The sequence below is a fragment of the Neltuma alba genome, unplaced genomic scaffold, assembly GCF_004799145.2.
Source record: "Neltuma alba isolate B1F8T4 unplaced genomic scaffold, ASM479914v2 tig00010407_pilon, whole genome shotgun sequence".
Taxonomy (NCBI): Eukaryota; Viridiplantae; Streptophyta; class Magnoliopsida; order Fabales; family Fabaceae; genus Neltuma; species Neltuma alba.
The window spans coordinates 24,760-51,588 of NW_021635309.1; the positions used below are offsets into that span (position 1 = coordinate 24,760).

The 26,829-nt window shown below is 35.7% G+C and overlaps 1 protein-coding gene and 1 non-coding gene across 2 annotated transcripts; one reads left to right on the forward strand and one right to left on the reverse strand.

Annotated features, from left to right (window-relative positions):
• Positions 1-17,968: 17,968 nt before the first annotated feature.
• On the reverse strand, positions 17,969-23,574 carry LOC114756426 (protein cornichon homolog 4). Its single transcript, XM_028945374.1, has 5 exons — positions 23,365-23,574; positions 22,181-22,362; positions 19,238-19,360; positions 19,082-19,141; positions 17,969-18,220 (listed from the first exon to the last, which is right to left on the reverse strand). The coding sequence occupies exons 1-4, from the start codon at positions 23,434-23,436 to the stop codon at positions 19,108-19,110; spliced, it is 411 nt and encodes a 136-aa protein (XP_028801207.1). The 5' UTR covers positions 23,437-23,574; the 3' UTR covers positions 17,969-18,220; positions 19,082-19,107.
• Positions 19,759-19,861, forward strand: LOC114756431 (U6 spliceosomal RNA). The gene has a single exon (XR_003741456.1). It is a non-coding gene; the product is annotated as a U6 spliceosomal RNA (small nuclear RNA).
• Positions 23,575-26,829: the final 3,255 nt, after the last annotated feature.

The window sequence follows — 26,829 nt, forward strand, 5'->3', positions numbered from 1 at the left end:
AAATAACAAGTTTGGTAAGTTGTTGAAAATAACAAGTTGACAAGTTCTGGTACCCACTTCATGACAAGTTCAGTAAGGTGAATGACAAGTTTAGCAAGGCGAATAATAAATTCTGATAAGCAATTCATAGAAATTTGAGTTTCTATGTTAAAATGACAGAATTTTCAGATTTCTTTAGCTGATGACAAGTTCTGATAAGTAATTCATGACAAGTTCAATAAGGCAAATGACAAGTTTTGATAAGCAATTCATAAGAATTTAGGATTCTGTGTTAAAATGACAATGTACACAATTCCTTGGTGAATAACAAGTTTAATAAAGCAAATGACAACTTCTGATAAGCAATTCATAGGAATTTAAATTTATATGTTAAAATAACAGAATTTTCAGATTTCTTTAGCAGATGACAAGTTTAGTAAGGCGAATGACAAGTTTAGTAAGACAAATGACAACTTTTTATAAGTAATTCATAGAAATTTAAGATTCTGTGTTAATATGACAGCAACCAGTTTTTGCAATTAGCCATTTGAATTCAAAAGAATGGTAGAAAATCATGATTAAGAAATATTACGAAGCAACCAGCAAAAGATAGGAAAATCGCATTTGCATTCAATATAATTTTATTCCATCAGCTCAATCATTTACAAATGAAAATTAAATGTTATCATTCAAAATGTAAGGAGGTAATAGTTGTTAATTTGAGTATAAAATTTCACAGAATGGAATAAAATTATATTGAATGCAAACGTGATTTTTCTATCTTTTGCTGATAGCTTCATAATATTTTTTAAACATAACTTTCTACCACTCTTTTGAATTCAATTAGCTAATTATAGAAACTGGTTGCTGTCATTTTAACACAGAATCTTAAATTTCTATGAATTGCTTATTAGAAGTTGTCATTTGCCTTATTAAACTTGTCATTTACCAAGAAATTGTGCACATTGTCATTTTAACATAGAATCTTAAATTCCTATGAATTGCTTATCAGAAATTGTCATTCACCTTACTAAACTTGTTGCTTATCAAAACCTTTCATCTGCTAAAGAAATTTGAAAATTCTGTCATTTTAACACAGAAACTCAAATTTCTATGAATTGTTTATCAGAAGTTGTCATTCACCTAACTAAACTTGCCATTTGCCTTACTGAACTTGTCATAAATTGCTTATCAGAACTTGTCATCTGCTAAAGAAATCTAAAAACTCTATCATTTTAACACATAAATTTAAATTCTTATGAATTGCTTATCAGAAATTATCATTCGCCTTATTAAACTTGTCATTCACCAAGGAATTGTGCACATTGTCATTTTAACACAAAATCTTAAATTCCTACAAATTGCTTATCAAAAATTATCATTCACCTTACTAAACTTGTTATTCACCTTACTGAACTTGTTGTGAATTGCTTATCAAAACTTGTCATCTGCTAAAGAAATCTAAAAATTCTGTCATTTTAACACAAATACTCAAATTTCTATGAATTGCTTATCAGAAGTTGTTATTCACTTAGCTAAACTTATTATTCGCCTTACTGAACTTGTCATGAAGTGGGTATCAGAACTTGTCAACTTATTATTTTCAATAACTTAACAAACTTGTTATTTTCAATTATGAGCACTAGCTGAAAATCAAAATAGAAATGAAGAATAAAAATCCAGATTCGTTGGGTGTTATCTCAGTACCAAGCAATCATTGCACACATTACAAGCAAACATCACAAGGATTGCAAATGACCGTCACTCTCCCTCAAATTCCCTGAACCTCCTCTCTTTCCGCAGCAACAGAGAGAATGGTGGAAGAGGTTCCATTGTCAACGAAAGAACAGCTAAGCAAGATAAGAAGAAAGTGACAGGGGATGACAATAAAGAGAGGACTGTTGAAGGACATTATGAGTTCCATATACTTTGGGAAGGAGTGAGGAGAGGGAAGGAAATCTAAAGAGAAAAAGATCTAGAGGAAAGAGAGAATGAAGAGAGAGAGAGGAAAAGAATAGGGAAAGAGAAGGAAATTTGGAGAGGGAGAAAGAGAAAAAAGAAGGAGGGCATTTTAGACATTTGACCATCATTTCATATTTACAATTTGGGACCGGGTCCTATGAAGCTATTTTTCAAATTCAGGATCCCTAATCGCAATTTTATAAATTGGGGGGTCTTCATTTGCAATTGTCCCTTTTTAAAATAAGTAGTGATAGAACCCTATCTTTATATAGTTTTCTCAAGTGTTTTCTGATGATTTGTAACACTTTTACCCTCATTATGCATGCATTTATAGCTTTTTGATTACATTGATTTATTCATTGCACTTTGCTGTTTAAGGGGTAAAAAGGGTCAATTTTCCTTCCTTAATTGTAATTACCTTGATTTGTAATTAGTTAGTCTTTACAAAGCTCTTTGTTGTGATTTTCAACCAATTGGAGAAGGACCTAAGACCCAAGATAAAGCATTGATGGAGCCACAATGTTACATGGACCAAACATAAGAGTTGGAGTGTTCTGCCTCCCCAGGTCACGACATGGATTGCTGAAGTCGCGACGTGGATGCCCTATTAACGAAACTATGCGTTTTAGAGCTAAGTCAAGACTGAATGCTCTCTGTCCTCCCAGGTCGCAACATGACACTTCTGAAGTTGTGACTTAGGCCCCCAAGTTGTGACCTAACACTCCTGAGGTCGCGACCTGAGTGCGTTAAGTGAAGCTATGCGTTTTGGAATAGGTTTTGAGCTTCTACACCTAAGGAGGGCAGCCACCATGAAGCCATACTCTTCCATTCTGCAGATTTGCATAGGGTTGAGCTGCCATCATCTCCTCTTAAGCCTCTATTGATTTCATACCCAAAACTTTCATTTTTCTTCACTTATTCATCATTTTCTGCAATTCTGAACCAATCAAACCACTCCAACCACCTTTTCTCCATTTTTCCAACCCCATTTTTAACTTTTCGCATGCCTGTTCATACCTGGATCGATTACAGTCAGTTTGAAGACATGAGAGGCTAAATATTTAGCCTTTTGGTGTTGGAAGACAAACCTTGAGCTCAAGGACTTAATAGGGGAGTTATCAAATCTAAACCTATGCTTAATTCTGTGTTAGAAATTTCTATATATAGGGATTTCTGCATTTGTATCAGACTTGGTTTATGATTGTAAATCTTGTGTTTAGACTACTGATAGAATTCAATCTTTATATGGTTTTCTCAAGTGTTTTTCTAATGTTTTGCAATAATTTTACCCTCATTATGTATGTATTTATATCCATTTGATTACATTGAGTCATGCATTGCATTTTTCTATTTAAGGGGTAAAAAAGGGTCATTTTTCTCTTCTAAATTTTAATTGCCTTGATCTGTAATCAGTTAGTTTTATAAAGTTCTTTGTTGTGATTTTCAGGCAATTAGAGAAGGACCTAAGAGTCATGATAAAGCATGGATGGAGCCAAAATGTTATAAGGACTAAGACATAAAAGTTGGGAGTGTTCTGCCTCCCCAAGTCGCGACATGGAATACTTAAGTCGTGACTTGGATGCCATTTTACTGAAGCCACGCGTTTTGGATCTGAGTAAAGATGCAAGCTCTCTGTCTTTCCAGGTCGCGACAATAAGCCTCTTAGGTCGCGACTTGACTCCCCTGAGTTGTGACCTTACATCCTGAGGTCACGACCTGAGTGCGTTAAGTGAAGCTGTGCATTTTGGAATAGGTTTCTGAGCTTTTATACCTAAGGAGGGTAGCCACCACGAAGGAAACTCTCCCATTCTGCAGATTTGCATAAGGTTGAGCCACCATCATCTCCTCTCTAGTCTCCATTGATCCTACACCCAAAACTTCCATTTTTCTTGATTTCTTCATCATTTTCTGTAATTTTAAACTGATCAAACCATTCCAACACCCTTCTTCTCCATTTTTCCAACCTTATGTTTAGCTTTAACCATGGCTATTCATTCCTGGAGCGATTGCGATTGGCTTGAAGGCATGAGAGGCTAAAACCTTAACCTCTTGGTGATGGAAGACAAAGCTTGAGCTCAAGGACTAAATTGGGGAGTTTTCTTTCTATAGTCTAAATCATTGTTTAATGCTGTGTTGAATTTTTCTAGATTTAGGAACTTTCTACACTTGTATCAAACTTGGTTTATGATTGTAAATCTTGTGTTTAGACTATTCTATTGTATTTGGATTGGATGATGTTAATGTTGATTAATCTATTTTAATATTTCAGTTTGAATCCTTGTGTCCAGTTTGATTATCAGTGATAATTGTTGATTAATCTGCGTGCTCGATATTCTGTGGCTGTTGATTGACATTCAGAGGGCATTTGCATCATTCATTCATTTACACTCTAAGTGGTTTTCAATAGTGTCTTAAGAGGTGTTAATTAACTTTGATTAAAGTGAGTTTTCATTAATTAAGACATTAGACCCAAGTGATTTCTTGGGGTTTTCTTCAGACTTGAAGGTTTTCCAAACTCCCAATTATTCTAAAGAGCAGTGATAGCTGAGCTTTCATCATCAAGAGATTATTTAACCATAATTCCCTTTTAATCCAAAACATTTCTTCATTTATTCAAAATACCAAAAATAGTTAATTTTCTGCACTTTGCATTTTTTGCACCACTTTTAAAACAACTAAAACCCCCTTTTTACAATGTTTTTGAAACCTAATTTAGACTAGGATTTCCAATAATAAGCTCCTCAAGAAGAATAACTGGTTGCATCTTATACTGCATTTTATCTGGTGCAACTCTCTTTCTTGAGGATCTGGAAGGCGATAGTCTGGCACATTGATCAATGGCGCCGTTGCTAGGGAGTCATTGAATTGGTTCCCTAGTAATTGGTTTCTTCACCATTGTGATTTGGATCGATTCTCATAGAGTTTTAGTTTTTGAACTTAAATCTTGCATTTCATAGCATTAAAAGTTTTGAGAAATAGAACCAAATATCTTGTTTTTCTATATAGTTGCATTTGCATTTTTGCATAGCATTTTGCATTTTATTCTAGCTTGATCCTGAGTGTTTTAGCCAATTGCTTGAGATTTTGAACTCTGTGCATAGTTGTTCAGCATCTGGTTGAAGTACTTAGTATTTTTCTTCAAAGATTCTGTGAAAATAGCTCTCTGTGACCTTAAGTCGCGACCTCACATATTTGGTGTCGCGACCTAAGTGGTTGAGTCCTGACCTGACTTGTGGCTTGTCGCAACCTCAACCTGCTATTTTCCAATGTTGCTCTCGGTCTATTTAAGCTACGACCTGGGATTTTGCAAGTCACGACCTCGACTTCTTTTTCTTTCAGGGTTGCTCTCTATTCAGTTGAGTCGCGACCTGAAATTTTTCAAGTCGCGACCTGATCTGGTTTTCCACTAAAAATCTTCCTGAGTGTCCAGACTTACTCTTTTTTGCATAACTTTGCTTTCTGCACATACTTTGAGAGTGTATAGCACTTCATACACCTCAAACTCATTGAGCATTATTTGAAATCATTGAGTTTGCCTCAATTTTGAACTACACACTTGGTAAATACACATTTTTGAACTTACGTCTTTCTTGAACTCTATCTGTGCTTGAATTCTTGAGTAATTGTGCATGCCTAGAGTGCGTAGAGGCAGAGAGGTAGACCTACCGCATCTCATAGTCCACCTATTTTACGAGAACTAGCCCATTCATCTAGTGAGACTGAGGAAGTAGAAGAATAACTTATGGCTGAAGTACCTCCTCATGGTCCAAATGGTGGGAATGGGAATGGTAACCATAATAGACCTAATAATGGTGGTAATGGGGGGCAAGGAGAAAATAATGGCCAAAATAGGATTTAATGAACAACCTAGGGGTAGAACCATTAAGGAATTAACTCAATCCGATGGGAACTTTGAACCTATGCCTGGTGCTTTTCCTACCTTTAATGCAGATTTTGAAATTAAAGGTCAATTGATTCAGTCATTGCCTAAGTTCCATGGTCTTGCAGGAGAGAAACCCATACTTGCACCTCCAGACTCTTTATATGCAATGTTTGTCCATGAAGCCAGTAGGAGCCAGTATTGATGACGTCATGTGGAAGGTTTTTCACTTATCTTTGGAAGCCAAAGCTAAAGAATGGTACATGAACCTGCCACTCTATGTGGACAATGCCTATGAGTCATGGACTAGTTTGAAGAAAGCATTTTTGGATAAATACTTTCCCTCCACAAAGATTTCAGCTGCCCGCAAGGAAATTTCAGAAGTTAAGCAAGATCCATTTAAAACATTCTTTGAATTTTGGAGTCATTTTCAAGAGATGCTTACCCGGTGCCCCAACCATCAGATTCTTAAGGAGCACTTGGTGCAATATTTCTACAATGGGTTGTCAACATATGATGCACAAGTTTTGGATGCCGCTGCTAATGGGTCTGTGGAAAATATGGAACCAAGGGTTGCATAGGAGTTAATAAGAACCTTTGCTCTTAATAGACAACATATGAGCGCAAGAGATTCAAGAGACCCCAAATCTGAAAGAGACCCTCTCTTGGTCAAGTTAGCACAAGACATGCCTAAACTTGCCAATATTGTTGAGAGTCTTTGTTCTAACAAGACTCAATCCCTTGTATTAGTAGCTACAAGTTGTGAATTTTGTAGTTCACCAATGCACACTACTGCTAATTGCCCTGGGCCGGTTGAAGAAGTAAATGCCATGTACCAAGGAAGAGAGGGGCAATATCAGAAAAGGCACCCCTACTCAAACACCTACAACCCCAATTGGAGAGATCATCCAAACTTCAAATGGGGTGGGGGAGCAAATAGACCAAACCAGTTCCAAGGCAATCAGTTCCACAATCCTGGGCTTCCTCAAGCACATTTCCAGATCCTTCAAGAGCAGTGGTGACAACTCCACCTAACACTATGGCATCTCAACCACCACCAAGAAGTGATGACACTTCTCAGCGTTTAAAAAGCATGGCTGCTCAGATGACAAACATAGAGGGGCGAATGAAGGAAAGTGATGACAAGTTTGTTTCCATAACCACCATATTGCAAGGGATGCAAAAAGATAATTCAAATGTTCATAAGAAATTGGAGGAGCTCACTTTAAAGAACACTGACATCACCAGTTATTTGACCCAATTGTCTAATGTGGTCAATGACATACAAGCTAAAAGCGGAGGCAGCATTCCTTCCAATACAGTGATCAATCCAAAGGGGCTCAATGCCATAACTCTAAGAAATGGTAAAAAGATTAACTTTGAAAGTGAAAAAGTAGACAAGGATGATTATGCACAAGAGGTAGAGAGTCCTCCACTTTCCCTAATGAGACTTGGCAAGTCTGAGAGCTCCAAAGAAGAAGAGCTCATGATGAAGGCAGGAGCACACATTGAACTAGAAGAGAAGTCAACTCAAGCGCAAGAAGAAGCATCTTAAGTAGCTGTGCCAGAAACTGAGAGCACTGTAGAGAGTTTGACTCACAAAGACAAGCAAAAGGAGGACAAGCCAGAGACCAACAACCAAGGAGCCTCTAAGCCAGTAGGTAAGGAGGTATGTGCTAAAGATCTTCCTTTTCCCTAAGCCTATTTCTCTGGTAAGAAAGAGTTTGATGCTGAGTTTGCTACTGATGCTTACACATTGTTTAACAAACTAGAAATCAATGTGCCCATAATTCAATTCTTAAGAGGGAATCCTAAATACTTTAAATTACTTAAGGAACTATGTAATGACAAGAAAAGGTTTAGGCCCCTTGAGAGAATTCAGGTGAGTGCTAATGTGTCATCCTTATTCAAAGCTGAACTACTAGTTAAGTGCCAAGATCCTGGGTCTTACACCATCCTCTGCACCATAGGAAAGGTTCACATTAAGGGAGCGTTGTTAGATCTAGGTGCTGCCATAAACGTCATGCCTTGGTCGGTTTATTTGGCTCTAGGGATTAATGGGATCAAAGACACAAGTGTAGTACTCCAACTAGCAGATAGGTCTATCAGGTATCCCAAGGGAATCATAGAAGACATTCTAGTCCAAGTCAAGGATTTAGTATTCCCTGCTGATTTTTATGTTTTAGATATGTCAAATAAACTTGCAAATGAAAGCACTTTGATTTTAGGAAGACCTTTCCTGCAAACTTCCAAGACTATCATAAGCATGAAACATAGCTGTATAACAATGAAAGTAGGAGACCATATTGTAACTTTTAATATGAAAGAAGCCACACGTTATTCTTTTGACAATTCTGCATTCATAGGTTTAAATGCTATTGATTTAGCTATTGAGCAAGCTAGGGATGAGCATGAGCTGCATATGAATGATAGTTATGACATGAGTTCACCTAAGTTGATTGATTCTTCTGCTGCATCATCACATGAATCTTATGAGCTTGATTCATCTTTGAGTGCATATATGAGTATTTCAATTCCCTCTCTTTGTTTATTCATTTTCCAGTTCTTATGGAGATGAGGTACCATGCATTAATTCTCTAGAAATTGATAGCATGCTTTCCATTTCTCAAGACTTTTCTTTTCCATCAAATTTTGATTCCATTTCTGCATTTACAACTGACATTGGCCTTGGAAGGAGTTTATTAGTTAATGATGCAGATTTTCAAGAAGTGGTGAGTGCTGAGACTAGAGTAAAACGCGAAGATATAAGCCTCTGTGACATGAGGTCGCGACCCCATACCAGGATTGTGGCGAAGGTGGCCTCTGTCAAATTGAGTCGTGACCTGAGGGTTATCGAGTCACGACTTCAACCCAAGCATTCCAAGAGGGTAGCTTCTATGATGTGAAGTCGCGACCTGGGTATATGAGGTCGCGACCTGATTCAACTGTTTCACCTGCTGAACTTCAAGCTTCAATTGCTCCACCACCTCATGTCTTGAAGACTTTGGTTAAAGGGCCAACACTTTCTGATTCAATTGCTACTCATACACATTCTAAAATTACACCCCATACTTTACGATTTTTGAATGATCTAATCTCTAATAATGATGTAGGTATGGAGTTGGACCAGCCTAAGGTTGTTGCTTCTGTAGACAAACTCGAGCTTGGTGCAACATCCAATAAGACTGAAGCAAGCATAGTCGATCCAAGTGAAGCTGGCAAATGCATCTCAAAAGGGTCTACAAAGGGGAGTTTCTCTAACTCTATTGATTTTCCTACTCTAATTCCCTCTGTTGTTCAACCCCCGACCTTGGAACTAAAAGATTTACCTCTAAACCTCAAGTATGCTTATCTTGAGCCTGATAATAAATTGCCTGTCATTATTTCTAGTTCTTTAACTGAGCATGAAGAGACTAGTTTAATGGCAGTTCTTAGAAGAAATAGGGAGGCATTGGGTTGGCAATTAGCTGACATTAAGGGAATTGACTCTACTGTTTGTACCCATAGGATTTTTCCAGCTGAAGATTCCAAGCCAATTAAACAAAGCCAAAGGAGATTGAATCCTTTAATTTCTGATGTGGTTAGGAAAGAAGTAGACAAACTTCTAAGAGCTAGAATCATATACGCTATTTCTGATAGCGAGTGGGTGTCACCGGTACAAGTTGTGCCAAAGAAGAGTGGAATCACAGTAGTTAAAAATGAGAATAATGAACTCATCCCAACTAGGGTGCAAAACTCATGGAGAGTTTGTATTGACTATAGGAAGCTAAATGATGCCACTAGGAAAGACCATTTTCCCTTACCTTTTATTGATCAAATGCTTGAACGATTAGCAGGGAAGAGTCATTACTGTTTCCTAGATGGATATTCTGGATATTTCCAAATTCCTATAGACCCTAGAGACCAAGACAAGACCACCTTCACTTGTCCCTTTGGAACCTATGCTTACAAAAGAATGCCTTTTGGTCTTTGCAACGCTCTTGGCACATTCCAACGCTGTATGCTATCCATTTTTGCTGAATTTATTGAAAAATGCATGGATGTGTTCATGGATGATTTTATTGTTTATGGAAATTCTTTTGAAGACTGCTTGAAAAGTCTTGACCAAATTCTAGCACGATGTATTGAGAAAAAGCTGGTTTTGAATTATGAAAAATGTCATTTCATGGTTAATCAAGGCATCGTGCTAGGTCATTTAATCTCTGAAAAAAAGGAATTGAGGTAGATAAAGCCAAGGTAGAGGTGATATCTTCTTTGCCCTACCCAACCAACTTGAAAGAGTTGAGGTCCTTTTTAGGACATGTGGGGTTTTATAGAAGGTTCATCAAGGATTTTAGTAAAATTGCTTTACCTCTTTCCAAACTGCTGCAAAAAGATATTGAGTTTCAATTTGACCATGCATGTGAGCTTGCTTTTGATGAATTGAGGAATAGGCTAATTACTCCTCCTATTTTGACTTCGCCCAACTGGGATTTGCCTTTCGAGATTTCTTGTGATGCTTTGAACTTGAGTGTGGGGGCAATGTTGGGTCAAAGGGAGAATTCTGTTTCGAAAGTGATTGCTTATGCCTCTAAAACTCTAGATGCAGCTCAGAAAAACTATACCACTACTGAGAAGGAATTGTTTGCAATTGTTTTTGTACTTGATAAGTTTAGACCATACCTAATAAATTCCAAAGTGGTTGTGTTTACAGATCACGCAGCAGTAAAATACCTTTTCCACAAACCTCAATCAAAGCCGAGGCTCTTGAGGTGGATGTTATTACTTCAAGAATTTGATGTGGAAGTAAAAGACAGAGCTAGAAATGTCAACCATGTGGCAGACCACCTGAGTAGATTACCTTTAGAAACCAATGGAGTACTCGATTCTGATATTATCTGTGATTCATTTGCTGACTAATCTCTATGTGCATTGTCTGTTTCTCAACCATGGTTTGCTCACCTAGTTAACTATATTGCTACTTGCTAATCCCTTCTCACTTAACCACCTTTCAGGTTTAAAAGCTTAGGAGTAAAGCTTCCTATTATATATGGGATCTATCGCACTTATGGAGGTTATGCTCTGATCAAGTGATTAGATGATGTATTCCGGAGGTAGAGGCTCGAGCCATTCTGGAGGCTTGCCATGATACCTTATGTGGGGGGCACTTTAGCGCTAGAAAAACAGCTAGGAAGGTTTTAGATGCAGGATTTTACTGGCCCACCTTATTTAGAGACATATTCACTCTTTATAAGGCATGTGATAAATGCCAACGGTTTGGGGGGCTTAGTAGAAGGAACGAAATGCCACAGCAACCTATTTTGTTCTGTGAGATCTTCGATGCTTGGGGGATAGATTTTATAGGCCCCTTTCCACCTTCCCACGGTTATACCTACATTCTCCTAGCCATAGACTACCTCTCTAGGTGGGTAGAAGCCATTCCTACACGTAAAGATGATGCATCTACAGTTTTCAAATTTCTGAAGTCCACTATCTTCAGTAGATTTGGGGTACCTAAAGTGCTAATCAGTGATCAGGGGACCCACTTCTGCAACAAGTTACTCAATAACTTGTTGGCAAAGTATGGGGTTTCCCACAGAGTGTCCACCCCTTATCATCCTCAAACCAATGGTCTGGCTGAAGTATCAAACTGAGAGATAAAACGCATCTTGGAATGGATTGTCAAGCCCTCTAACAGAGATTGGAGTTTGCGACTAGATGATGTACTGTGGGCCTACCGCACCGCCCACAAGACCCCAATCGGTATGTCCCCGTATCGGATCATCTATGGTAAGGCCTGTCACCTTCTAGTGGAGCTAGAGCATCGATCATACTGGGCAATAAAGAGCTACAATACTGATTTAGAGGAGGCTGGCATGAACTGACTCCTTCAAATTCAAGAACTTGAAGAAATGCGGTTAGACGCCTACAATAGCTCAGACATCTACAAGCAGAAAACTAAGCTTGTCCATGATGCCAACATCTTAAGAAAGAAGTTCAAGGAGGGTGACAAGGTGTTGAGGTATCAAGCTCGATTCAAATTCAAGAAGGGAAAGTTCAAGACAAGCTGGGATAGACCCTACATTGTGACGAAAGTGCATAACTTCGGGATGATAGAGCTCAAGGAGGAGGCCACAGGCAAAATGTTTCAGTCGAGTATCTCCTCAAGCTCTACGAAGAGCCCACACTGCCTTCTTAAGGCCAGGTCGTCCCTTTCCTTTACTTCTACTATTCATATGAACTTACTTGTGCTTAAATTACCTTGCTGTGACTTTTAGAAACTGTGAAAGGGACGCTCTTAGTAGAAGTAGTTTTAAATTTTGTTTTGTTTGTTTTCAATAATCTCCCTAGCCTTGAGTTTGATATGATTGTATTTGTGCTTCTGTTCTATCACCACCACACGCCTCTTTGTAATTTTGAGTTTACCCACCTTTGCGCTTAGCTCTTTCCCTCTCTCTAGAAGGGTGACGTGTTGTGCTTCAGTCTTGAACTGAACTTCACAACTTCCACCTTCGTTGTTTTGTGTTTTGGCTTTGTGCTTTGGTGTGACTGTGTATCGTAATGCAAACATTGCTTTGAGTGTGGGGGAGGGAGTTCTTAATAGTTGGTTTTGTGTTTTGGGTGTTGGGTTTTGTAGTCCAGGAGTTTTGTTTTGAATTGTTAAGAATTTGATGATGGATTGCTGAGTTGAGATGTTATGGTAGGCATATTGGTAAGTGATTTTGGTTTAGGGACTTAAATTTGTAGTTTTTCAGGGTCTAAAGTGTCAGAGCCTCTCTGTGCACTCAGGTCGCGACCTCACTGTTTCAAGTCGCGACATGGGGGTTAGTCTGAATTTGGAGCTCTCTGTGTGTTTAAGTTGCAACTTCAATATATATGGTCACGACTTGGGAAGAAATTGGGTAAAGGCTCTCTGTGAGTTTAGGTCGCGACCTTGCTGTTTTTAAGTCGCGACATGGAGTCTTTTGAAACCCTAAAATGCCATTCTGGCTCGTGAAGTCGTGACCTGGCATGAAAAGTCAGGATTTTTCTGCGAGTTCACCTCTTTACCCCCACTTATTTCCACCCTAGTTACCATTTTACCCTTGAACCTACCCTGAATTCAAGCTCCATTCATTCCAAACTTAAAAACCCTAGGCCTTCTTTTGTAAAACCACTTAAATCCTCCCTTTGGTTCATTTCCCACATCCCTCCTCCATGCGTTCAACTCTTCTCCCACGGCTAGAAATCTGAAGTCATGACTCTCCATCTTAGAGCCTTCAACAATCGCAGCTTTTCAAATTCCCTCCAAAGTCACAACCACTCAGCCTCTTTGTAACAGTTTGCTCCTTCCTTAACAGTGCAGTTGCTCTATTCTTCCGTTTTTGCAACTTCTGAGTGCCTTTACTATGAAATCCATCTCCTGCAGTTCATGAACAATCCTCCTCTCCACCCTTGAGTTCAATTCTTCCATCCTTCCACTCTCTCAAGATCTGTTTGATCTTCCCTCTTCGTTTTCAGTTTTTCTATTCTTTCCTAGTTTAGTTTTTTGCATTTTGTTTTAGGGGTAGTTAGTGTTGTTTTGCTAGGGCTTTGATTTTGGTTGAGTGGAGTATTGCTAGATGTTGAAAATATTGTTTAAATGATTTTCGGATTGCTTGGGACTGTATTTTCTGAAAAAGATTTGGCTTTTGAGCAAACTGGTTCATGCTGTGTTTTCCGAAATTTCTGGGTTCAGGTCGCGACCTCACTTTTTTCAGGTCGCTACCTAGTTGGTTCCCAAAATCCAAAATGTTCCCTCTGTCTATTCCAGTCGCAACCTTACTGTTTTCAGGTCGCGACCTCGATGTTTTCTAAAATTTTAAAATGTTCCTCTGTCTCCTCAAGTCGCGACCTGAGTTCACAGAGGCGGTTTTGAACCACTGATTCACTCCTGCTGTTTCCATATTGTTTTTTCTCAATGGATTTTCAACTTTACATATTAAGGATTTTAAAGAAATAGGTTTTGACAATGGACAATTATGAATACTTGGGTTTTCTCATGATTTCCCTAATGGTTTTAAAATGCAAATGTCCTAGTTCAAAATCTTCAACTATTTTGCTTAAGGGAGTCTGGCAATGGGTAAATGTAGGCCTAGTGTGGGGGAGTGCTTGGTTTCTGGGCTTAGTGTAGTTTTTAGTTTCTTTTCATAAGTTTATTTGTTTTGTATGTTTACTTTGGTTGCTTGTTGGTTGTTTTCTCTGCGCCCAGATGCCTCGCACCAAGAACCCCGAGTCTTCAAGCTCGAAGAAGAAGCTTCGCCCTCGTGAAGAGACCAGACTTTCAAGGAAGAAAGCGGTGGAGTTATTTGCCAACAAAGGGGTGGTTCAAGAGCAGTATTTTCCTCAAACGCAGCAGTACCATTTCTATGAGCTTGCCAACCAAAGGGGCCTTCAGGAACTTATGAAGAAGAGAAACAAGGCCAATTTGACATTGGTGAGAGAATTTTACACTTGTGCTGCTATGGACGGACACAGGGGGATCACCTTTCGAGGCAATGAATGTTTCTTAACTCGGGAGGTTGTTGAAAAGTTCTACAATTTGCCTGATGTCCCTGTCTACGAATACCAACGATGGATGATCAGACTTACTGAAGTCCCCTGGGCACAGGTCTTCCAAACCATTGGAACAGGAGATGTTGGGTGGACCATAAAGGAGAGTGGGTGGAAAGTTTTTGAGCACAAGCACATGAATGATGAAGCCAGGATTTGGCTGAACTTCATGGTTTATATGTGATGCCATCGGCCCACATTTTTTATGTTTCTGAAGAAGGTGCACTTCTGCTTCATCTCCTGATGACCATGCAGCCGGTTGACATTCCCATTATTGCCTTGGACCAGATTTGTCTTTGAAACCCAATTTAGACCCCCCCTTTTTACAATGGTTTTGAAACCCAATTTAGACTAGGATTTCCAGTAACAAGCTCCTCGAGAAGAACGATTGGTTGCATTCTATACTGCATTTTATCTGGTGCAACTCTCTTTCTTGATGATCCAAAAGGTGATAGTCTGGCACGTCGATCAACTACTTAATGTATTTGGATTGGATGTTGTTGATGTTGGATCATTTATATAAATATTTCAATGGGAATCCTAGTGGTCAATTAATGATCAGTGATTATTGATGATTAATCTGTGTGCTTGGTATTCTTTGATTATCGATTGACATTCCCAGGGCATTGCATCATCCATTCATTTGCACTCTAAGTGGTTTTCAACAATATTTTAAAAGGTGTTTAACTTTGATTAAAGTGAGTTTTCATTAATTAAGACATTAGACTCAAGTGATTACTTGGGGTTTCCCTTTAGACTTAGAGATTTCTAAAACTCCCATTCATTTTAAGAGCAGTGATAGCTGAGTTTTCATCATCAAGAGACTAGTTTACCATAATTTCCCTTTAATCCAAAACATTTCTTCATTCATTTAAAATCTCAAAAATATTTATTTCTTTGCACTTTACATTTAGTTACACCATCTTTAAAACAATTAAAATCCCTTTTTTTTTTACCCAAATCATCATGTTTTTTATTACCAATTTAGACTAGGTTGTTTTTCAATAAAGCGCTCCTCGAGAAGAACGATTGGTTGCACCCTATACTACATTATCTGGTGCAATCACAATTTCGTTAACCCAAAAGGCGACATCCCGAACCAATCAAGTGGCCAAGGGGGTTTGAACCCATGACCCCTTGGCACACTAAAAGTAATGTAATTGCCAAATAAGGTGGCCAAGGAACCCATGACCCCTTGACACACTAAAAGCAATGTAATTGCCAAATAAGGTGGCCAAGGAACCCATGACCCCTTAGCACACTAAAAGCAAGGCGTTGCTAAGCTAACTAAACCATTTAGTCATATGATACAAAGAAAAATATATATAACAAAACAAATACAAATGTCCAAGTGTAAATAAACAAATGAAATTCGACAATTTATAAGTAAAATTCAACAATTTATAACAAAAATTTGGCAATTTAAAAGTAAGATAATAGAATTTACAACCCCAAATGCAAGTGTTTGGGTAAGAGAATTCACAACATCAAATACAAGTATTTATGTTTCTAATGAATTACTGAATTTGGATTGTAAATTGCTAAATTTCACTTGTTCATTCACACTCAAACACTTATATTTGGGGTTGTAAATTGCGTTATGCTTCTAGTGAATAGTCAAATTTGGGTTGTAAATCCATGAATTTTTGTTATAAATCTTCAAATTTCACTTGCTTATTCACACCTAAATACTTGCATTTGGGATTGTGAATTCCCCTGTCTTTCTTATCAATTACTGAATTTGGACTGTAAATCTATGAATTTTTATTGTAAATCTTCGAATTTCACTTTCTCATTCATATCTAAGCATTTGTATTTGGGATTGTGAATTCTATTATGTTATATGTAAATCGTCAAATTTTTGTTGTAAATTATTGAATTCACTTGTAAATTTGTTTTGTGTTATATATATATATATATATATATATATATATCTTTGCATTATATAATTAAATGGTTTGATTGGCTTGGTAGTCACATTATTTTTGGTGTGTCAAGGGGTCATGGGTTCAAACCTCTCCTTGACCATTTTATTAAAAAAAAAAAAATCGCCACTAGAGTTTTGACTTCTGATGACGACCAGCATCGGTAGCTAAAGCTCCGACAACAATTAATATTTATTTTAAAAAAAAGAAAAAGGAGGAATATTATTATAATTTTACCCTTAAATTTTAATTTCATTTCATTCCTGGGGGTTAACTAAAGTTTTGAAATGTTTTGGGGTTGACTGATATTAATTGCCTACAGTGGTTTTAAAATGAAAATTTTCCTAAATTTATGTATATATTTTAATGTGAAATTATAATAATAGTTTTATAAAATATTAAATCTAAAAACAAATTGATTAGAAAAAGTTTACACAATCTTTTGATGAGAAGAAAAAAGATTAATAATATTGCACATCCTACTCTTGACTTTGCATGCTGCCGCCAAGTCTTTCGGACGCTGGTAATGAATTTTTTTTTTTTGGTAAATGACAATCATGAATTTGTTGATGCCATTTGCTTGTCGAAAACTAACGGCATGCTAACAAAGTTATTTGTCTCTATGAGGATAGTATTACAATATTTGTAGACATTTCTAACATTTTCGTTGTAATTCAAATTTTGATTTTTTTTTTTTGGTTTTCAAACAAATCTTGCAAGGAAAATGACAATTGCAAACCATGAAGTAATTTTAAATACTTGTCAAAATCACTTTTAGAGCTTAAATCATGGTTTGATCCAAAACATTACTAAACACCCCATATTTTTATAAAACCATGATTTGGTTTCAAAACCATGGTTTGACCCACCTAAATCATAGTTTAATGAAAAGCAAAAAAAAAAAACTGCTTTTTGAAAACGTGGTTCTTTATTTTATATTGTAATACCACCTATAGTTCTTAATATAAAAGCTAGTTAACTAATTTGAGTAGATTAAGAAAATTAGTTAAGTTAATTACTTATAACAAATAGGTGTTATCTTTTCTAAAATACTCTTCCTAATCATGTGTATTAATTAAAAATACCATTTAATAAAATATTTAACATGTACAATTACTATAAGGACTGTTTCGGAAAAAAAAAGATAAATATGAGAAACAAAATACATTAGAATTTTATATTTAGAACCAAATTGAATATCAAAAGAACACTTATATTAAAGATCGGAGGTAATATGTTGTTAAAAAAACTAGTTCTAAAAAAATGTTATTAGAATTCATGTTTAAAATCTTTAAATAATATTTTTCTATTGGCAAAAAAAAAAAATTATTTTTCTAAAAACACATTCAATCTTAGATTTTATAAATACATATACAAATATTAATTATTTACTAATTATATTTTTTATATATTATTTATTATGTTGGCAAAAAATATATTATTAACAAATTTATTATTTCAAATAAAAACATCTTAGAATCTATCTTTTATGTAATTATCATATTAACTTATGTCTTTTTTAGTAATTTGCACATATAAAAAGTATTTCTGATAATAACTATCCAAACATTCACTTTATCAGAATTATTTTTTCACAAAATCTATTCTCAAAAATAACTTTTTCGCGGAAGCTATTTTTCAAACCATGATTTGGTTTTATCTAAATACTCCCTTAATCCAAAAAATTAAAAGTCACCTTGAGAACTTCTAACTTCCATTCCCAAATTTACATGAAATTTCACAAGTTTGTTCCCAAAAAAAGAAAGAGTAACACGACATTCGCAAATATTAAGGTCCCTCCTTATATTGGGGGGGGAAAAAATCGCTCCATGGTCTACGTCTGTCATTTTCCCAAAGTCACAGCATAAAATACAGAGAGTCTTGTAAATGCCGCTGTTAAGTTGAAAGACATGAGCATGCGGGCCTAAAAAATAAACCAACTGGAGCATCAGCCACGGAAACAAAGACGACTGTTAATTCAAAGCTAAAATAAACACAACCAAAAGGACAAAAGTGCACCATTCGATCCAACTTTAAACAAGACTTTAGTTTGATGTCGTACTTCTATAAAATATTTTTCAGCTCTTTAACCTTGACTCAATTAGTATCAAATCATGATCTTTTGTGATGATCATTATTATTCTTGAAAATCAAACTTTAAAATGTCAATGGCAGTATTTGTTTTTTGGTTAGTGAAACTATTGATGTTAAGATTAGAGAACTGAAAAAACTAAGAGACTAAAATGAAATTACATGTAAAATTAAAAGACTAAATGTGCACTTTTGCCCAGCCAAAAGTTTCAATTGACTGGTAGTTCCTATCAGCATTAATAAAGCCCTACCAATATCTAATATAGAGGAAGAAAATCATAGATATAGCAATTTTTTGTCAGCCAGACGCGGAGAAATTCTACAGCAATTTTTTAGACAATGAATTCATAATTCGTTAACTTCTCATGGTCAGAGAAGATGAATGTTGGATCCAAGTCAATCAAAGGACAAAAATGGCCACTCAAACACACGTCTGGTGTATGCACTAACTAGCAGTTTTGAAGAGGAAAATGTCAATTGAATTGCCTTGAAAATTTGCACTTCTTCATGGAAAATTTGAACAAGCTCGATGACTGTTATTCATATCCTCTAAATTATGCCAACTCAGGAAAAGGATTCAATCACAAGAAACCTCCCCACCAGAAACTTCTTTCCAAGCATTTAAACCCTGATATACATAAAATTGCGAAACTTTCAAGGATATGTTCAAGCACACTGAGTACTGGAAACTTACAGATGGCAAGAGAGTTGGCCCACTGGTTAATCATCTATATCAGCAATACTCCAAACCAGCCTAAAGCACATTCAGACAAAAGAGATATTCACCAACTTTGATCTTGAAAGAGCATAAAAGTGAATTAACAAAAGAACGAGTTTCTCATCATGATACCAGAACACCGAAACGAGAAACAGCAGAATAAGATATCCAACTTTGATGAATCTCTTCTTTTTCTCCCACTTAAGCTGATTGTAGATTTCAGTAACATCAACCAAGTGTTGTCTCGTCATGTACCTAAAGATAAGCTTCCAAGTCTCATTAACGGTAGAAATCAGCTGGAAAACATATTCATTACGGTTGTAGATTGTGTCATCAAATTATTGAAAGAATCGTTTTGCTCTTTAATTTTGCATCAGTAGGCAATCGAGCTTATTGGAAATCCTGTATTTTCCAAGTAACAGTGGTAGTAAAAGCATGACACAGATGGGTATAAATTTTATTTTAAAATCCATATAATTTAATATAATTGGAACCAAAGGTAAGAAAAGAAGCTTTTGTAAAATTCCATAACCCAAATTTAGATCTAGAAAAATCTCAGTATAGCATTTCATATCTTTTTAAGTGAGAAGATTGAACATCAGGTAAAGTTTCTTGCTTATAGCGTATAACCAAATGAATAAACGTTTTTATATGTCCCTTTGGGGACATCCGATAAAATTGGAACGATACAAAAAAGATTAGCATGGCCCTTGTGCAAGGATGACACGCATAAATCGAGAAATATACGTTATTATACCATTGTCAACACAATAGAAGATTATGCTGAAAAAAAAAAAAAAAAAAAAGACTTCCGAGAGATTTTTGAAACGCTCAGAATACAGGGTTTGATTATGCATTCAGGTTCAACCAGAATACAACAAGCTTTATCCCATTAGGTGAGGTTGGCTATATGGATTGCACAACACCATTATGTTTCATCAACAACCAAATCCTTAGATAGGTTATTTAACAATATATAAGCTGCAAAAACAATGTTAATACCAATAGGTCACGGTGGAATCCCACATTGCAATATCATTGACTGCATCATCTGAATGGAAAAAAGCATAAAAAGCAATTCATATATCCATATCCAAGTCATTTATCTGTTTCAGAAATTCCATAAATATTCCTGGGCCCTAAGACTTCAAGCAATGAACATCTAATGGAGACAATGTTTCAAAGGTATGCCACCCAAGTTCCTCATAGTCTTTAGGGTACATCCGACATAGGATGTTAACGAGAATGCCCAAGTTTCATATTGAAACCCTTCCTTTGTTTAGCAGTCATATGGAAGGAACAATGACAATGAAAGGTTTTCAACTGACTTTCCAAAATCTCCCAATCTCCTGCTTCCTTGTAATTTCAAGTTCCCCTCAAGGGATTTTAGCAGAAAAGAATCCACCAAACAAAGGGATGAAAATTATCATTAAACCAGGTCTTCCCATTTTCGTCTCCCCTTTGTTCTTCTCCTATTTATATTCCTTCAAGTACCAAACAGAATGGAACCATGTAGATGGTGAATGACACAGTGGAATAAAAGGGAAGGTCTTCTCCCTTGCTTGTGTGTTTAGCTCGACAATAAGGGGAGGAATGATCTATAATTTTCAACTAATCTTACAGGTCCTCCAAAATAATCTCTTGTGCATATCTTTTAGTTCCCATATTGTTATAGATTTTTTTTTTTTTTTTTTTTGGGGGGGGGGGGGGACGGGGGATTGTTCTGAAATGGAATTTAACTATCCCTTCCCCTCACTTCCCTATTACCACTTCATTGTTCTTTGTATATTTGCATCGTCAGAATAAGCCTCATAGTTTTTGAATATCACACAAGACAGTATTCAAAGGAGATTCACTATGAGAATGGTCTAAGTCCAAAGTGTCTTCCGAATGATTTTAAGGTTATATCTAAAATCAGTCACCATATCTAAGAACCCAATATTGTTAGTATAACTCTAGCAAAGTAGCAACCACCCTTGACCATGAATAAAAAGCAATACTTTAACAAACCCCAAGCCACATCTATCTCTTATAATACAAGCAGGAAATTTGGTCAGTTATAGATTATATTGCTCTTTCGACCATGGTGCATATTCTTTTACTATATCACTCCCTTCATTTTTACACAATTACAATGTTGGGCACTGACCACAACAATTCAACAATCTCTCCAAACTCTTTTCTTCCATAGTTTTATCCCTAGTTAATATCTTCTACTGCACCATTCAAACCTTAAAATCTCTTCCATTACAAGCCATCTAACCACCCATCACAGTTTGGGTCCCAGAATCCATTCATAACACTTCGATTCAAGTAACCAACCTGTCCAATTCCTAAGTCAGTACAGAAACTCCCATGCTTTCTATTACATAAAACCACATATTATTTATAAAGCCTAACCTTATATCAGCTGAATGGAAATTGCCATCTCCTGCCAACACCCTCTACAAAGAAGAACAAGATGAAGAACATCTTATTTAAACTCCTTCCACTTGAAAACAAGACTCTTTGTCCCAGCTGCCTCAACTGGAACCTCACATACAGACCCTTTAAATGTTCTGTAATTTCACACACACACACACACACACACAAAAAGAAAGAAAGAAAGAAAAATGAAAGCTCTTTAGTCCTTTCATCTTAGGAATTGTGTTTTAGGGTCCGTGCACAATGACCATATCTGAAAGTTCCAAGGGTAAGTAGTTTCTTCAAAATTTCTTCTCTTTTTTATTCCTTACACATTCAACCTATAGTGTCTGTTGCAATCATAGAACTGTATCATGGAAAGTTATGGAGCACTCGATTTGTGTAAAAGCTCCTACAGTGTAAATGAGTCAATTAAAACTTAATTGCTACACACAATACCTCCATGCAATATTTAAATTTAAGCTTAACAGCAAAGACCTTAATGAAGCTAGTTTAAAATTATCAAATTGTCTAATGTCTGGGAATACATTTCCTTATGACATCCACTAAGATTTATATATAGCAAAACAAAAAGTTGTTCACCATGTATTTATGTGAAATTAAATAATTAGAACTGACAGGATTGGTATAGCAAAAGGAAGAAAAACTTACAATTTTACATTGTAATACAGATAAGGGAGAGACATCAAGAACATAAACCAGTTCCCTGTTACAAGAAGGATGAAGCATAGGACTCCTTGGACGATAAACTCTGGCAAGACAACCCAGTTTATCCTTGAAGCTGAATCATAAGGGTTGATATAATCAAACTCTAGATCCACTAACAATATAAGCTGCCAAGAAAAAAGCACTGGAATGTTAAACTTCATAGGCCAAGTTCTTTTGTTTTGTTTGAAGGGGGGGTTGTCTCCTCCAATTATATATGGAATATAAAATTAGAAGCACTTATCTAAAGCTGACAATATCTAGTGTTGTCCCAAGTTTATAATTATAAGAGCATCCGCAGAAACCATAAATCTCAAGCTTATAACAGGAGACTTTCAACAGTTTAAATTAAAGAAGATAGGTGCTGACATTAAGTCAATTCATGCATACGCAATCCACATGAATATGCATAAAGCAAAAGAACTTAAGATGAAAAAATATTATCAGCTTGAGTTGCATGATAACTGGTAAAGAAAATTAAAGGACAAGAAAATATTTTCTTTTGACGTGAAAGTTTCTAGAGATTTGAATAAAGAACAACGTTGTCATAGTTATTCATATATGCGCATACACCATGCAAGAATAGTCACATAGAAGAAAAAGAAGCATCTTTGACAATTAACTGACAAAAGAATCTAAGGTAGAGACAGTAGATCTGTGATCGATTAAGTGAATTTTCTACAAGTGAGATCTATAACTTATGTCCTTTTACGTGTTTTTATACGAGTTTATCCGTCTGAAGAGGCTTCTTTTTTTGAGAAACTAAATGAACTGTAACAAATGCGTGATTGGAAAAAGGATGTACAAATTAAGAAAGAAGAAATTTGAAAGTGGTGTTGTATAGTGCGGTAAATTACTCAATTACGAAGCGGATTTTCTACAATTAAGATCAAAATTTAAATCCTTCTACCCATGTTAAGGTTTCCTCCATGTTAAGAAGGTATTTTCTCCTAGAAATTTTTGAACTGCAACAATCACAACCGGATTGGGAAAAGAAAGTACAAAGTAATAGAGAATGAAAAGCCAAGAGCATACAAGAGAAAATTTAAGGGAATCAGAGTTTAGGATTATATCGTTGGTCAGGGAGTTACATAAAACAAAGGGAATTCAGAACGCTGATTGAGATATACCTGATAACCGAGGAGACAAAGCAAAGCCAGAATCAGGAAAAATGTCAAAAGCCAAAGGAATATCTCCGTCATAGCAACCAGCTAGGCACCTTTCACTCTCTTCCTCCCTTTATTCTCTCACACACACTCTCTCTCTGCGTCCAACTATCTCTGTTCGTCGGATTTTAACGTTGCCTATGAATAGAATTTCTCCGGCTTCGTTCCCAGGTTTCAGTTTTGTTTCTCTTTCGATTTCAATTTGGAAACGTTGGACATGTACTCCTCATTCCCATTTTCCATTTAATTCTCAAGTTAATTTTTATATTTAAAATTATAATCAAACCCTTAAAATTTATTTTTGGTTAATAAACACTTGAGAACATGACAGAAAGATACACATTAAATTTTAAAAAGATAAATAGATCATGCTAACTGTTATACCTTGTTAATTTTAATTATGAAAATAAGAAAATTAGAATTGATTAAAGGCTAAGTAGAACAGTGGAAACTTAGACTGAATAACTTTTGAACTGAGATCAGATCCAAGATATGACTGTCAATCATATTGATTAGTACATCTGGAAATCCCAAACATTCTCAAAAAATCATTAAAAGATAGAAGAAGGGGCAAGGAACAGTATTTGGGGCCTAGAAACTAAAAATGAAATAAAAATAATGTATTTTGAAATTTTCAGTATTTCCTTGGAATTTTGGCTATTAAGAAAAAGGGAAAATGACAAAAAAAAAAGACTGTTGAAATTTGAAATGACAAAATGGGCATACAAATAACTGAAATGACTAAATGGGCACGAGGTATCAATCTACAATTTTGTTAATTCAGTAAAAAGACTAAAATGCCCATGAACCTCTCTGAAAATATGAATTGAAAGAAAACACATAATATACCAGAAGAGAGAGAGTTGAGAAGACGAAGCTGGAGCAGCAGTTGAAATTTGGAAAGAGGAAAAAGGTAAGCAATTTTTCTGTTAAAATGCTAGTATCGCCTGATTTCTTGACTCGCTTTGTTGCTACATGCTCGAATGGGGATGGGCTTGTGAGTGTAGAGGGTTTAGATGAAGAATTTGATCAGGATGAGAGAGTGACGCGTCGGAAATGGAAAAATAGTGGCAAACAGTAAGTATGAGGTGGTCAGTGTTGTTAAATTCATTAGTGAAATTGTAAAATCCTATATTTAAGTTGTCAATGGAGTAAGTGGGTATGTGTGTTTTTTGGGTGTTTTGAAAGGTAAATGAAATTGATTATTGGGGAACTAAAACATTGATTTATGCTTCTTTGTTACAGGCTAGTAAGCTTTTATGACATCTAACATTGGGTCTAACATTGAGGAGTAATTTTTTTGGTGTGAATAGAATAACTTTTGAACCCTTAATTTTTTTTGGGAGAATAGTTAAAGGTAGGTTATCATTTTTGTAAATGATGTTAACTGGGTAGGATATGTTTTGTAATCTGAATGACAAGAAAACATTAGGTGGCAGTTTAATCTTAATGTTAACTTGTCATTTGAATATAAATTATGTAACTTCTGTCATGGGCGTACTGGTTTTCGGTAAATATTATCACTTCAGTAGTCAATTCCATTATACATGTAGTAAAGTCTGAATGTTAATGTAAACATATTATAATGTTCTTCAGGTGTACTTGCATGCTATTTTGTCAACACATTTTACCGTTTGTTTAATTCCTCTAAGGGAGATGGTCGAAGTTGCCAATGGGCATGACCAAAGTGATTAATTTGATTACAAATATTGTTATTCACATTACAAATGTTGTTATTATCATTAGCGGGGTAGTGAGTGGCTATGGCATATCATCTTACAAGCATGTGTGTGTGTTCATTGTTGCTAGGGCTATTGATGCTTGAGGTTATAATGGTGTTCAGAGACTATTTAATGAATCTGAATTATATATTAGCATGTTCTGAAAGTGGAAATAATTTACAAATTATATATTACTGCTAGTTGAAATGTTTTTAAGGTTAAAAGCTGATTCAATACTTGCAAAATATTTGTATATATATGAGTATGTGGGTTATTGCTTGTGAATTGATGCTTGTGGAATTAAAGTATCGAGGCATAAAACTGATTTTCCTTTCTTTTTTTTTTTAATCTGCTGGTTTGAGGATTGAAGAGTTCGAGATTAAAAATTGATTTGGATATAATGATTTATGTCTCTAAGTGCTAAATTATGATTGTGCTGTTTGAATCAGATTGTTTTATAGCCTGTGAGCTCAAAGTAGAAGCTGAAAAATCAGTTTCAAGTTACTGAATTATGCATTCATGTGGTGGTTAGTGAATCATGAGCTTAATTCAAGACGTGACGAAGCATTGAGCTTGCTTTCATCAAATGAAGCCACCACACTAACCAAAAGACAGCATCTTTGATAGTAGTAAAGATTATGTAAATTAAACATATAGTACTTATGAAAGCAGTGTCCAGATATTGTCAAAATACTTGACTTATGGTTGTAGGTTGTAAGTTATGATATTTGTTGGCTTAATTTAAATCTTTTTTGGGATAATTTCACTAAACAAGTAATGATAATTACAGCATGTATAATGAAAGTTGTAACTTCTGTAATGGCATTTGCAACTCAATTATTTGTACCCCAAATTACATCTACTTGGACCCAAATTTCACTACACACGTAATGAGATTAACAACATTCGTAATGAAAGTGACCACTTCCGTATTGCCATTTGCAACTTGTTTATTTCAAACCCAAGTAACATGTATTTGGATCCAATTTCACTACTTCGGTAATGATAATGATAACATTTGTAGTATGAATTACAATTTTTGTAGTGAGAGTTATCATCTCGCTATTGCCATTTGCAACTCGTTTATTTCAAACTCAAGTAATATGTATTTGGAGCTAATTTCACTAGCCCGATAATGATAATGACAACATTTGTAATATGAATTACAACTTTGGTAATGAGAGTTACGATTTCGCTATTGCCATTTGCAACTGGCTAATGTGAAATGAACTTAACATGTATTCGGAGCCAATTTCGCTATCCTGATAATGATAATGACAACATTTGTAATGTGAATTACAACTTTTGTAATAAGAGTTACTATCTCGCTATTGCCATTTGTAACTCATTTCTTTCAAACCCAAGTAACATCTATTTTCAGCCAATTTTACTACCCCGATAATGATAATAACAATATCTGTAATGTGAATAACATCATTTGCAATCAAATTAATCACTCCGGTCATGCCCATTGGCAACTTCGACCATCTCCCTTGAAGGAATTAAACAAATGGTAAAATGTGCTGACAAAATAATATACAAGTACACCTGAAGAACATCATAATATGTTTACATTAACATTCAAACTTTACTCATGTATAATGAAATTGACTACTGAAGTGATAATATTACCGAAAACCAGTACGCATATGACAGAAGCTACATAACTTGTATTCAAATGACATTAAAATTAAAATTAAACCACCAT

Bases quoted from the DNA above. Each gene is read 5' to 3' on its own strand.
- LOC114756426 (XM_028945374.1), bottom strand. From the start codon at position 23,436: ATGACGGAGATATTCCTTTGGCTTTTGACATTTTTCCTGATTCTGGCT. The intron at 22,363-23,364 runs GTATATCTCAAT...TTTTCTTGGCAG, and splicing joins TTTGTCTCCTCGGTTATCAG to CTTATATTGTTAGTGGATCT. The intron at 19,361-22,180 runs GTAAGTTTTTCT...GCTTATCTTTAG, and splicing joins CTGTATTACAATGTAAAATT to GTACATGACGAGACAACACT.